The sequence below is a fragment of the Meles meles genome, chromosome 19 (assembly GCF_922984935.1).
Source record: "Meles meles chromosome 19, mMelMel3.1 paternal haplotype, whole genome shotgun sequence".
NCBI lineage: Eukaryota > Metazoa > Chordata > Mammalia > Carnivora > Mustelidae > Meles > Meles meles.
In genome coordinates this window covers 51,423,125-51,436,394 of record NC_060084.1, presented here as the reverse complement: position 1 = coordinate 51,436,394, position 13,270 = coordinate 51,423,125, and the positions used below count along the sequence as shown (strand labels likewise).

The window sequence follows — 13,270 nt, the reverse complement described above, 5'->3', positions numbered from 1 at the left end:
GCAAAGTGGCTGGGACCCTGAGAACTAGGCCAGGGTGGGAACCAGGTCTGGCCCACTCTCCCAAGAGGCGAGTGTGCTTGGTTTCCGAATCTTACAGTCTTTTTAGTTGCCTTGATGTTTTTCCTGGGCTCCTGCCTATGGTCATAGTGTCCCCTCTTTATGGCCAGTTGACTTAGTCTCCCCTCATGGCTGTCTCATCCTACAGCTCTCCCCTGACTTGGTGTCTCTGGGGAGAGTCTCCGGGGGAGGGGCAGTTGCCCCAGGCACACAGTCACAATGGGGCCTGAGTTACTCATTCACCAAATTTCATACCTCACTGTAAAGACCTTTAGCCTCCAGCGGGGCCCCACCTGCCGTGAGCTGGCTTCAGAAGCGCTCACAGGTGGAGGGAGAGAAGTGGGGAGACAAAGATGATCTGAAGGACTGAGCTCTTGAGGGTGGGGTGAGGGGCAGATCATTGGAGGGGGGAAAACAAGAGGCCCAGAGAGACAGAGGAAAGACCAAGAGATGGGAGAAGAGACCCAGAGAGAAGGTACAACAGACCCTATGACCAAGTGATCTTTATCTCTGATATCCTTTTCCCCCTCTAATCTACAAGGCAGCTTTCCAGTGTCTTTACAAGGGCCAGCTCTCCTGGAGGGCCCCACTCAGGTACTGGGCCAGCCTCTCCCCACGCAGCCGGTGTCCAGCTCGTGTCCAGTCTGTCCCCTTGGACCACACAGCACAGGTGCAGGCTTTGTCCTCTCTCTCAGAACCCGATTCCAGCATTCTGACCAGTTAGCTTCTCCACAGGGCTCTAGAGCCCTGGTCCAGTAAGTCTTCCTCCCAAGGCCTCTCATCCGCCCGCTGCCCCAATTCTCCACCTCAGTAAGTGCAACTTCCTCCCGTCCCATATGGCAGAAGCTTCCAAGCCCTAGTTCTCCAGGGCCTGTTCTGTTCTCTTTATTCCTAAAGCCCCAGGCTCCACTGCCTGGCTTGGCCTTGCCCACTGCTGCCTCCAACACAACACCGCAGGCTTCCACACAAGTGATTTTCAGTTCCCTCAGGACCCCACGCTCCTGGAGGGCAGAACCGAGACTAACTCATCACTAACCCAGAGGGCACCAGGCTCCTTCGATAAAGGTTTGTCAGCACATAAGGTCTCCTAGGACAGTGATTCAGACTCCAAAGTGTGGCCTGAAAGAGGTTTATTGCCCCCCCAGACCACTCCTCCCGTGCCCCCCCACCCCAATAATTACAAAAGTAAGAAAAATGCCCATGACCCCCAATCCCACCCCTCCCGGAAAAATGCCATAATTTATGCAGAAAAGACACAGTCCAAGGCAGCTGGTGGCCTCAGCCCATCTTTTTCCAGATGGTGAGTGACGCAGTGAGCACTCCAGCCACAAAGATGGTCACTGTCTGCCACGTGGGTGTCCCAAAGTAGGAGAGGAGGCCGTCCTGTGGACAGGGACATCAGTCACTTCAGCAGCTGGACCAAGGGGCATCCCTTGGGCCAGCACAAGAGGAATCAGGGAGGGAGGTGGTCAGAGGGCATGAGTGGGGGCAGAAGCCTAAGATGAATGGATAATGGGGTCAAAGGGTCATCAAAAAACTTGAGAGACTCCACAGGAGGTGGAGGCACCAAGAAGGACAGAAGGTGCTAGTGAGGTCAGAGATCACTGAGAGGTCAGAGGTCACAGGGAGGTCAGGGATCACCAACAGGTCAGTGGATATCAGACCTGTGAGGAAAGGCATTACAGACCCCATTTGATGACCCAGAGTCAGAGCAACACTAGTGGGCTTGGGAAGACCTAGGGGTCTTAGAGGAGTGGGGGAGGGGGTTAGGGGGCCTCACCCAACCACCCTGGTCCTGGATCCAGCCCAGCAGTCGCTCTCGAAGGAAGTCCAGTGTCCAGCCCATGATGGTCCTGATCAGCTCGGGCACCTTGGTACACAGGGCCTACAGGAAGTAGAGTGGGCCTTAGGGACTGAGCCTTGTCCCCACTGTCTGGGGACAGTGGCCCCAAGCCTCCTTTCTCACCTCTGCCTCCCCTCGTACCCTGCTGCAGTCTACTTCCACCCCTACTCAGAATGAGCCTCGTGAATTGTCAACTGGATCTTGTTACCAACTGCCCTGCTCACATACCTTCTGTGGCTCCCCAGGCAGTAAAGACCAAAAGGCCTCTCTCAGCCCACAAGGCCCTGTATGAAGGCTCTGACTTGACTGCATTCCAATTTTCCACTTCTTTTCTTTTCTTTTTTTTTTAAGATTTTTATTATTTATTTATTTGACAGAGAGAGAGATCACAAGTAGATAGAGAGGCAGGCAGAGAGAGAGAGAGAGGGAAGCAGGCTCCCTGCCGAGCAGAGAGCCCGACGCGGGACTCGATCCCAGGACCCTGAGATCATGACCTGAGCCGAAGGCAGCGGCTTAACCCACTGAGCCACCCAGGCGCCCTTCCACTTCTTTTCTGTGTGTCATTTACCTTCTTTCATATCTTCATTCCCACCAACTCTTCCCTGCCTCAGGACCTTTGCACATGCTGATACTTCTACCTAAATAGGCTTCAACCAAGCAAATTTTTACTCCTCCCTCAAAGCTCTCATGTTAGGTCTAGTGTCACTTCTCCAGAGAGAGCTTTCCTGACCTTCAAACTAGGTAGGTCCAGACATACCCCCCTGCTGATGACTTTCCAGCGCCCTGAACTTCCCCCTTCCCACCCTTTATGTATCTGGTTGCTTCCTCCCTATTGTCCCCAATACCTTACACAGCTCCATCAACATTTTGACCCCTCTCCCCCTCACCTCCAATATTCAAGCCCCACCAGTTCAATCCGGCAAACACATTAAGAAATCTACTCCCCACCTCCACTGCTACCAGTGGACACCAGGTCAGTCATCAACCAGGATTACTACAGGTGCCCCCCTCACAGCTTTCCAGCCTTTGCCCCATATTCTCTTCTACCCACAACGGCCCCCCAAAATTGTTGGGCTTCCGCTCCAGATATATCTTAAAGTTAAAAGGATTTCACAGTGACCAGCCATATGCCTACAGCCGAGACTGTACAATCACCATTTTGCTTACTAGAACAATTCTTGAAATTTACAAATCAGGTCACCTCACTCTCCTGTTTCAAAACCAGCCAGTCACAGCAAAGTTAACATCTTTAACATCGACTGTGGGGGCCCTCACAAGACCCCTTAAAGTCTTCCCTCAATGCATCAGCCCCTTGGCCTGCCTCATGGCCTTTGAACTTGCTGTGGCCCCAGGATGCCGCCCCCAACCCCGATCTTCTTAGATCACCACAACTTTGGCTTTAATGTCACTCGCTCTTAGAACATTCCAACCACTTTGCATTACATCATCCTCGTTTACTTCTCTCAGTCCCCATTGGACAATGTGAGCTCCAAGAGAGCAGGGACCTAGCCTGTTCTGTTTGGCACTGCATCTCGGGTGCCGAGTACAGGTCAGGCACATAGTAGGCCCAAGAAATGTTTGCTCCATGAATAAATGAAGTTGCAAACAACCAGCCCATAGCTCTCTCCATTCCCTGTTAGATAAATGGGCTTCCCAGGGCTTGTTGCCCTCAGAACCCCCAGGTCCTTCTAGGTCTGAGTGGAGCTTCCCTGGGCTCATGCCCTGCAGCCGCCCACCTTGAGCACCAGTTTGCTGGCAAAGTAGAAGAGGGCAACGACCCGACCCCAGTTGAAGTTGCCATCAGAAAACATGTCAGCTGCCACTCGGAAAAAGACCTCGCGGGGGGAGTCTGTGTCCACAGCTGCGATCATCCTGCAGGGAAAGAGGAAAGCCAGAGCTGGGGAGAAAAGATCCACCTCGTACCAAAGACAAGGAAACTGAGGCTCAAGCCAAGCTGATGTGAAAAAGGAGGAGCCAACATGGGGGAAAGGAACGAGATGGACACTTAGGAATGTGGGGTAAATGACTGAGGGAGGGTTTCAATATTCTAAAGGAGGGAGGGGGGCTGGACCCCTGGGTCTGAGAGAATAGGAGGCTGCAGGTCTGAACTCCAGGCTCCTAGGAGAAGGGGGGCCTGAGAGCCAGGACTCCAGGGTTCTGAGGGAGAAGGGGACCAGTGGCTGGACTCCTGGAGCCCCCAGGGCCACACCTCTGTAACTCCATGTTACTGTCCAGTTCATCTCCGATGCGCTTGAGACACTCGCTCAGCTTCTTGGTGGATGCATCCTGGGGCGCCTGCTCGAGGGCCAGCTCGGGTGTCTCTCCCCCCATTCGCCCTGCTCGATCTTGGATGAAACTAGAGTGGGAATGGAGTTTGGGGGGTGCAAAATCAGAATGGGGCATCACTCCTCAAAACCGCTCAGCAATAATCACACCTCAAACTCACCCCTGAAGCAAAAGGGCCCCTGTCTTCATGATCTGCTCAGAGCTGGTGGGCCCTAGAGGAGAAAGGAGGGAAGAGGTGCCTGGACTGTTGGATTCTAGGGGATCCAGGGACTAGGTAGCTCATGATCTCTGAGGGAGGACAATACTAGGAGGTCCTGCACTCCTGGGTTCCTAGTAGACACAGTAGTTAGGGGCCCGGACAACTGAGTCCCTGATGGAGAAAAAGGCAGGGAGCCTAGGCCTGTATCCTACGTTCTTCCGGCGGAGGCGGCTGAGGGAACGCTTCATGCATCCAGACCCCTGGCCTGAGGGGGCAGAGGAGAGACCCGCCCCTCCCACCAGGAAGTGGTGCCGGCGACAGGCCCGGGCCTGCCCCGGGGGCTTGGATTCTGGGGTCTCCAGCTTCTCGGGAGTCCGAGAGCACCAGGCAGGAAGGAATCGGGGCACAGAGGCCAGAGAGCCGGGAACCCCCGGGAAGGGAGGGGGTTGGAAGCTGGCAGCGCCCGATCCGGGAGTTTCTGCCCCGGAGTGCTTGGAGATCGCACGGCCCCAGACCGGCAGGAGGGATCGTGGGGCCAGCCGGCGAGGGGGCTCGCCCTCCTCCCGCCCGTCTGCCTCCCGCCTCACCCCCGCCTCTGGGTTGCTCCCCGGACCCGTCCATCACCGCCGCTCCCGCCGCCGCCGCCTCTCGCCGGGTCCGCCCGGGCGGCCGCAGCACGCCCCTGGTCACGTGACCGCCCCGCTGAGCGTGCGCCCTCACGTGATCGCCCCGCAAAATGGCGGCCGCGCGCTATCGCCCCGCAGTCCCGTCCGGTCACGTGAGGGCACCTGCCTCACCTGCTGGGGAGCTTCGGCCCCGATCACGTGACCGTGGAATCCGCACTTCCCTGTAGGAACCGGCGTGGCGCTCTTCTACCGGCCACCTGTTCCAAGGCAGCTGTGAACTTTCATTCATTCCTCTGTGCAGTATTTTTGGAAGTTTCAGGTGGGATTTGAGCCCTCGCCAGAACAGAAGGAACACCGGAGGCCAAAATTATCATCCTCTGATTGTGAGTTGTTTTTGTGAAAACAAAAGGAATGTGAGGTTCAAAAAGTGGCGAGACTAATCTATGCCGAGGGACTGGAAGGGTATGAAAGGGGAAGGACCAAGGACCCCAAGTCAGGTACCTGGGGGGGCCTGAAATGAGCTTTATCTTGATCTAGGTGATGATTAATTGGGTAAACATGATGAAAAATTCATGGAGCTGTACATACGAAATGTGCACTTTACCACATGGAAATTTTATCTCCTTTGAGAAAGAAGAAAAAACCCAAGATTAGAAAATAGACTGGGGTCAGATAATGCAGTCAAATGCTCTACCCCTGAGCTATACCCCCTGGGGTCAGATAATGAACGGTGGAGCATATAAGAGAAGGTATCTAGGTCCTAAGGGTGGGTGGGAGCCATAGCAATAAGATCATAAGAATCCTAATACATCAGCCTACCACCACCACCCGAACACAGCCTGACAACGTCAAGTTTACTGACCCCTGTAATGATAGTGATCACATGAGAGAGAAACCATGGAGCATCTTGACAAAGGAAATGGTAGAGGTACTATAGGACTTGCCAGAAGGGTAGAACTTAGGTGACAAATGATGGGCTCAAGGCAGGGTCAACATCAGGCACAGACTGTGAAGTGGAACGAGGGTCTTCTACCCCCTCGAAACTACAAGGTCAATCCAGATGTGGAGTATTGGGTCCAGAAACCCTTTATGTGATGCTCTGCACCTAGACTGGAAATCTAGGCTGCTACTTTGTTTCAAATGACTACAGGGAGAAGTGGGACGTTTCATTTTTACTGATAAAAATTTCAATACTTTATGGTTTTAGGGAACAAAATCTCTCTGAAAGACAGCATATCCTTGGAGGAAATAGTGTTTTCTATTTGAAGCTAACATTTTATCTGCCTATTAATCCAGCCCAGTAAATTAGCCTTCCCTTTGCCTTAACTACAGAGGGCTTTTAAAGTAGCTACAGACATGAACCATAAGAAACTATGGACTCTGAAAAACAACCTGAGGGTTTTGAAGGGGCGGGGGTGGGAGGTTGGGGGAACCAGGTGGTGGGGAGGGCACGTATTGCATGGAGCACTGGGTGTTGTGCGAAAGCAATGAATACTGTTACGCTGAAAAAAATAAATTAAAAAAAATTAAAGTAGCTACAGACCACTAAACAGTACAGCCATTGAGTAGTGGGGAGAAAACTTCATTGTTTTTGACAACAAAGATGCCACACTGGAACTTTGAAGCCTACCTCCAAGATGGAGCTCGATGATTTTACTCCCTTCATGCCCCGTTTGGTCCCCTCCCACACTGAGTAGGGCTGAGGAACGTGATCAGTATGATATTGTGGAAAGAACAGTGTGACTTTCAAAGTTAGGTCATAAAAGTTACTGCAACTTCTGTTGTGCTCTCCCTCAGATCACTCAATTATTATTATTTTTTAAAGATTTTACCTGACAGAGAGGGAACACAAGCAGGGGGAATGTTAGTGTAAGAATCAGGCTTCCCGTGGAGCAGGGAGCCTGACAGGGGCTCAACCCCAGCACCCTGGGATCATGACCTGAGCTGTAAAAGCAGACGCTCAATGACTGAGCCACTTAGGCACCTTTGGATCACTGGCTTTGGAGGATGCTCAAGCAGTCATCTTCCAGAGAAACACACATGGTGAAGCACCAAGACCTTCAGCCATGTGAGTGGACCACTCTGTAAGCAAAACCTCCAGCTCCACTCAAGCCTTCAGATAACACCACCCCCTGATGTAGGAAAGATGTTAGGGTGGGGCAACAAAGAATTCTTGAAATGCAAAAAAAAAAAAAAGCAAAAAAAAAAAAAAAAGAGAGAGAGAGATTTTATTAAAGCACAGGAGAGTGTCTGGGTGTCTGGGTGGCTCAGTGGGTTAAGGCCTCTGCCATCAGCTCAGGTCATGATCCCAGGGTCCTGGGATTGAGCCCTGCATGGGGCTCTCTGCTCAGCCACGAGCCTGCTTCCCTTCCCGTCTCTCTGCGTACTTGTGATCTCTGTCAAATAAATAAACAAAATCTTTTTAAAAATAAAGCATAGGGACAGGACCCAGTGGACAGAATGAGCTGCACCAGAGTCAGGAGGAGTGGCCTACAAGTTGGGAGGGGAAGGTAGGGAAAAAGGGAAGTTTCAAAAGAACTTTCATATGCTAAAGAGGACCCACAAGATACCAGAGGCCTTTCCACTGTCAAGTTGAGGTTGTGTTTCCCTCTAGCAAGGTATTAACGTTAAAATAGTAGGGAGATTCCCGCATCTCTCGGCATCCGGGAAATACAAATCAAAATCACACTGAGATACCACCTCACAGCAGTCAGAATGGTTAAAATTAACCAGTCAGGAAACGACAAATGTTGGGAAGGATATGGAGAAAGGGGAACCCTCCTACACTGTTGGTGGGAATGCAAGCTGGTGCAGCCACTCTGGAAAACATCATGGAGTTTCCTCAAAAAGCTGAAAATAGAGCTACCCTATGACCCAGCAGTCACACTGCTCAGTATTTACCCTAAAGATACAAATGCAGTGATCCGAAGGGACACGTGAACCCGAATGTTCATAGCAGCAATGTCCACAATAGCCAAACTATGGAAAGAACCTAGATGTCCATCAACAGATGAATGGATAAAGAAGTTGTGGTATATATATACAATGGAATACTATGCAGCCATCAAAAGAAATGAAATCTTGCCATTTGCAACGATGTGGATGGAACTAGAGAGTATTGTGCTGAGCAAAATTAGTCAATCACAGAAAGACAACTATCATATAATCTCTCTGGTAGGAGGAATTTGAGAGGCAGGTGGGTGGCTCTGAGGGTGGGTAAGGAAGGAATAAATGAAACAAGATGGGATCAGGAGAAAGACAAACCATAAGACACTCTTAATCTCACACAAAAAACTGAGGGTTGCTGGGGGGGAGGGAGGGAGGTAGAGGGTGGAGGGGTTATGGACACTGGGGAGGGTATGTGCTATGGTGAGTACTGTGAAGTGTGTAAGCCTGACGATTCACAGACCTGTACCCCTGGGGCAAATAACACATTATATGTTAATTAAAAAAAAAAAAAGAAGAAGAAGAAAGATAGCTGGGAGATTCCTGGAAGAGTGTCACCAGGGGCAGGATGGGATCCCACGGTGCGAACTTCTGCTTTGTCTTTAGCCAGCCTTCTGTTCCCTCATCATTTCCCCCCTGAAAATTTTGATCCTTCAATCTTTAAGGCAGTTGAAGGTGGAAGGTCTCATCTTCTGTAATTTCTTCCTGCTGAATAGGGGCGTAGAGAAGTCCCTCCCGAAGGGTCAGTACTGGTCAGCTGGGGAATGTATGGGGAGCTGCGAAAGGCAGATGCAGCTGAGTCCAGGGGAAACTGCTCAAGGGATCTTCCCAAGTGGAAAGGCTCATCTGTTGAAGTTATGGCAGCAAAGCAGTCAACACCCAGTGGGAAGACATGGGAGAAAATGGCAAAACGTGGTTAGTGAAACAAAAAGAAAAAGATGCTCAAATAAGGGGCGCCTGGGTGGCTCAGTGGGTTAAAGCCTCTGCCTTTGGCTCAGGTCATGATCCCAGGGTCCTGGGATCGAGCCCCGCATTGGGCTCTCTGCTCAGCAGGGAGCCTGCTTCCTCCTCTCTCTCTGCCTGCCTCTCTGCCTACTTGTGATCTCTGCCTGTCAAATAAATAAATAAAATCTTTTAAAAAATTATTTAAAAAAATGTAAAAAGATGCTCAAATAAGAGTTCTTTGGTAGTTGACAAAAATCCTTTCCAGTCCGGGAATTTAAACAATCATTAAAGGAAAGACAGGGATTATTCAAAGTGCCAATTTAGTATTTACATCAGGGAGAAACCCGGAAGTATTTTGTGGTAATCTGGACTGAATACACAGCATTCTGGTTTTTTTTTTTTAAAGATTTTATTTATGTATTTGACAGGCAGAGATCACAAGTAGGCAGAGAGGCAGGCAGAGAGAGAGGAGGAAGCAGGCTCCCTGCTGAACAGAGAGTCCGATGCAGGGCTCGATCCCAGGACCCTGAGACCATGACCTGAGCTGAAGGCAGAGGCTTTAACCCACTGAACCACCCAGGTGCCCCCACAGCATTCTATTTTTATGCTAGCCCAAGTTTCACCTTGTGTAACAGTTGAAACATCTAATGCCATTCTATTTTGCAGAACCAGCTTTTTGTGTCATTTCAGCATTTGGTAGACAAACGCTATCTTGGGGATCATTCAGGGCCTTTCCTGTGTACTTAAGAGCTTCCATGAACCAAGCAACATCTTCAAGTCTCAAAGAGGGAACAAACATGGCTGCTTGGTGGTTACACTAAGGTAATACAAACCACTGTTTTCTATCTGCAAGGTTGGCTGGATTGGTGATGGTTTTAATAATGCGTCTGTGCATCCAGGCAAAACCCAGAGTACAGTGGACTGTCTAGCTTGGGGAAAGCTATGGACACAAATTAGGGTCGCAGAGCCACTGGATCCTGTTAGAAGACAGTCCTGTAGTTCTGGGTTCCTGTAACTACAGTCAAGGTATCTGGGACTGCTGAGTTTTGGAGAGCCATCTCTTGAATGCATAATAAAAGGCAGTCCGCTGTTACTTTGTACGGATGAAGGGAGTCCAAATATAGGACAGTTTTTCTTTGCAGAGTTTCTGTCACCTCTGACGCCTTTTTACCCACATCAGTGGCCTGGTGTAAAACCCTGTCTTCCTTTCCACTGGTTCCTAAGGTCATATCCTTTGATGTCCTTTGCAGTGAATTACAGCTATCTCCTTAGGTAGGTGTGCACAGCCTTAAGAAGAGTAATAATTTCCAGCCCCTATTTGACTGGGGAGTTACAGCTTGACAATAACCTCTCTTTCTTCCAAACTGCTCCACGGACATGCAGGACTGGGAAAGCACATTTGGAGTCAGTATCAAGATTAATTTTTAAGGCTTTGGCAATTGCAAAGCACAAATTGCGGAGCACCACACATACCCAGCTTTTCTTAGTCTCTTTCCCATAAAACTACTGCCATCAGTAAACCAATGGCCATCTGTCTTTTCAACGTGGGCATCTTTAAAATCTGGCTGACTAGCATCAGCAAGATCAATAACCTCTTAACAGTTATGCTCTACAGAAGGACAATGGTCAGGTCCAAGCATGGGTAGCTGGGTTTAAAGTCTGACAGGTCAAGTGTTATTTCAGGGGGATCTATGTAAAGCGTAAGTCTGCCTCCATCATCCGTTGGTGGCCTTTGGTTTCAAAGACACTCTGGGCCTGATGTGAAGTCATTACAGTCAGGGACTGTCCTATAGTGAGCTTTGAGGTTCTTTTTTACTAGGAGGGCTGTTGTATGTACTTGGCTAACGCCTTTGTTTGCAACTGTACATCAAGGGAGGTGGCTTCTAGGATAAATATGACTGTGAGAGATGAAACAATTAAGAAGACCTCTTTGGTGTAAAGGGTTAATATCCTAATTACAAGGAAGCACTGGCAGGTGGAGGAAGACTTACCAAGAGATAAGGGCACTCCCAAGCACATTATGCAATCTGATCATAAAGAAAGTGGGGTCATCCGTTATCTCTGGTAAGTCCACAGTTAACCCCATGGAGTGGGGCATGCTCTAGCTTTTAGGAAAGGGTTTTTGTCATCCCAGCCATGCGGAATTCGTCAAAGTCATAGCTGGGTTGTACAATTGTTGGGGAATCTATCCCATTTTCCAGTTGTTTAAGTAATCGTGTGCCCATGAGGGCCTGTTATTATCCCCACAGAAAAAAAGCAGGAAGATTGTCTAAACGAGCTATTGTGCTCTTTCTGAAGTTTCCCTCAAGCTGTCTAGCTTAGGTAAACAACAAACATTTGAAGACAGTCAAGGTCTAGAATTGAACATCCACAAAGGTGGGTTATTTAATGTAATTTCTTCTCTCTAAAATAACCCTCATTTCCAGAGATAGCCAAATAAGGACGGATCTGTTTGCAAAACAAGTCCAATTTTAACAAACTTGGCCTAATTACTTACATGCGTGCAGCAAGAACAGTGAGCGATCATATAGACCTTTTAGAATCTGCTTTGCTGGAACTTTTTATAAGGGAATCTCTAGACTGAACTTTTAGTAGCCTCTCCAGGCCAGAAGCCAAGCCAAGTGCTTACCACGAGACTTGTTGGCACTTATCTGTAGATTTGGATGAATTCCTCTTCACTAGGTCCCCAAGGTATCCTGAGGGTCCTGAACCTGCCAGAAAGTGACATTCAGGCTGCTGGGAACTCTGTAAGCAAGGTACCAGGCCACCATTTCCAAGAGGCTTTATGGTTCCATCTTTCACAAGGTCATTCTTAGTTCCTTTAAGCTGTCTGGTCCTATCGGAGTCTATGGATGTCCTCCTCAAATACGACATTCCAGTCAAAGTCTTGGTAAAATAACCAATGTTTCCAACAGTGTCCTCTTACAAGGAGAACAGATTCTTACCAAACTTATGCAAATGACTATGACTGTCATGGAAGAAAGAATACTTACTGAGACCTTTTGAGGGTACAGGTAGAGATCTGTTCACAAATGAATACTTTATCACGTTTTTATGAGTCACAGCTATCTTAAGAAAAAGAATTCTTAATCCGGAAGAGTGAACATTAGAAAACCAGCAATGTTTCAGACAAGAGCCACAGAATTATAATCATCTTTTAGTTCGAGTCCCATGTTACTGATTCTTGTTCAGTTTGAATGCAGCTTTTAGTTAGTTCTGGAAATTCTTACTCATTTCAGTTCTGATCTTAAAGATACTGAATGCCTGTATTGTCCTAAAAGTCTTTTATATGAACCTCCTTGAAGATGAAACTCATTTTGCAAGATAGTAAGAACAATTACAAATGACAGAAAAACAAAAACAAAATGAAACAAAACAAAACAAAACAAAAAAACCCAAAATGGACAGTGTTAATGATTCTGATATGAGAGTTCACTATGATACGACTTACAAGGAAACTCAAGTTATTCTGACACTTAACACTTCAGTAACCAGAACCAGAAGGTAACGTATCGCACAAGTAAGCCTCATCACTCAACAAGACTTTGTTCATGATTTAAATCTTGGGGAAGTTTGCTAAAACCTTAGAAACTTTGTGGGGCACCTGGGAGGCCTGGGATCGGGCCCCGCCCGGTGGAGAGCCTCTTTCTCTGCCCCTCTCCTTTGCCCTCGCTCTCTTTCTCTCCGCCTGAAATAAATAAAATCTTTAAACAAAAACCTCAGAAACTTTTACAGCACATGCCTAAACGGGATTCAGGATGTTAAAGATCTGATAAAGGCGAAACATAGAAACTGTGTTTTTCTGGGAGGGCAAAAAGGAAACAGCTATTTACATGTTCTTAATCAAGAGCGGACCAACAATTGGAGAAAAACTCTTTGAACCAAGAGAAAGCAGACTTTTCAGTGTTATGCCAGTGTATTTTTTTAAAAGATTTTATTTCTTTATTTGACAGAGATCACAAGTAGGCAGAGAGAGAGGCGGAGGCAGGCTCCCTGCTGAGCAGAGAGCCGGATGCAGGCAGGGCACGATCCCAGGATCCTGGGCTCATGACCTGAGCCGAAGGCAGAGGCTTAACCCACTGAGCCACCCAGGTGCTCCGAGACATGTCTATCTTAATGAAAACAACCAACTTAACTGAGTTTAAATGCTGCATTATCCTCCCCGTTGTCAGTTTTTAGCCGAGATGTGGGTGGGGAAATCTGGACTAGGCAGTGTGAAGTCCAGGAGGTGCTCTTCTCACTCCTGGACAGTGAAGGTAGGAGGAGGAGCCAACAGTTCTGGAAGCATCGAGGATGGTCGGGAAGTCGGGTTTACAGGCTGCACCCAAGGTGGTACAGAAACGGGGGGAGAAGAGGCAAAGTGCTGGC

The 13,270-nt window shown here is 48.7% G+C and overlaps 1 protein-coding gene across 2 annotated transcripts; it reads right to left on the bottom strand.

Annotated features, from left to right (window-relative positions):
• Positions 1 to 1,261: 1,261 nt before the first annotated feature.
• Positions 1,262 to 5,078, bottom strand: BAX (BCL2 associated X, apoptosis regulator). 2 transcript variants are annotated; one of them, XM_045989030.1, is made up of 6 exons: positions 4,973 to 5,078; positions 4,347 to 4,398; positions 4,110 to 4,256; positions 3,637 to 3,772; positions 1,838 to 1,942; positions 1,262 to 1,440 (listed from the first exon to the last, which is right to left on the bottom strand). In XM_045989030.1, exons 1-6 carry the CDS (start codon positions 5,004 to 5,006, stop codon positions 1,336 to 1,338), a joined length of 579 nt encoding a protein of 192 aa, XP_045844986.1. In that variant the 5' UTR covers positions 5,007 to 5,078; the 3' UTR covers positions 1,262 to 1,335. The 2 variants fall into 2 exon arrangements, with proteins under 2 accessions (XP_045844986.1, XP_045844987.1); XM_045989031.1 differs by lacking the exon at positions 4,347 to 4,398 and having other exon boundaries at positions 1,263 to 1,440; positions 4,973 to 5,067.
• Between the last annotated feature and the right edge of the window lie 8,192 nt (positions 5,079 to 13,270).

Excerpts from the sequence above, each read along its gene's own strand:
- BAX (XM_045989030.1), bottom strand. The coding sequence starts at position 5,006 with ATGGACGGGTCCGGGGAGCAACCCAGAGGCGGGG. Across the intron at positions 4,257-4,346 it reads GGGGCCCTTTTGCTTCAGGG|TTTCATCCAAGATCGAGCAG; the intron begins GTGAGTTTGAGG and ends TTCCCACTCTAG. Across the intron at positions 3,773-4,109 it reads AGTAACATGGAGTTACAGAG|GATGATCGCAGCTGTGGACA; the intron begins GTGTGGCCCTGG and ends CTTTCCCTGCAG.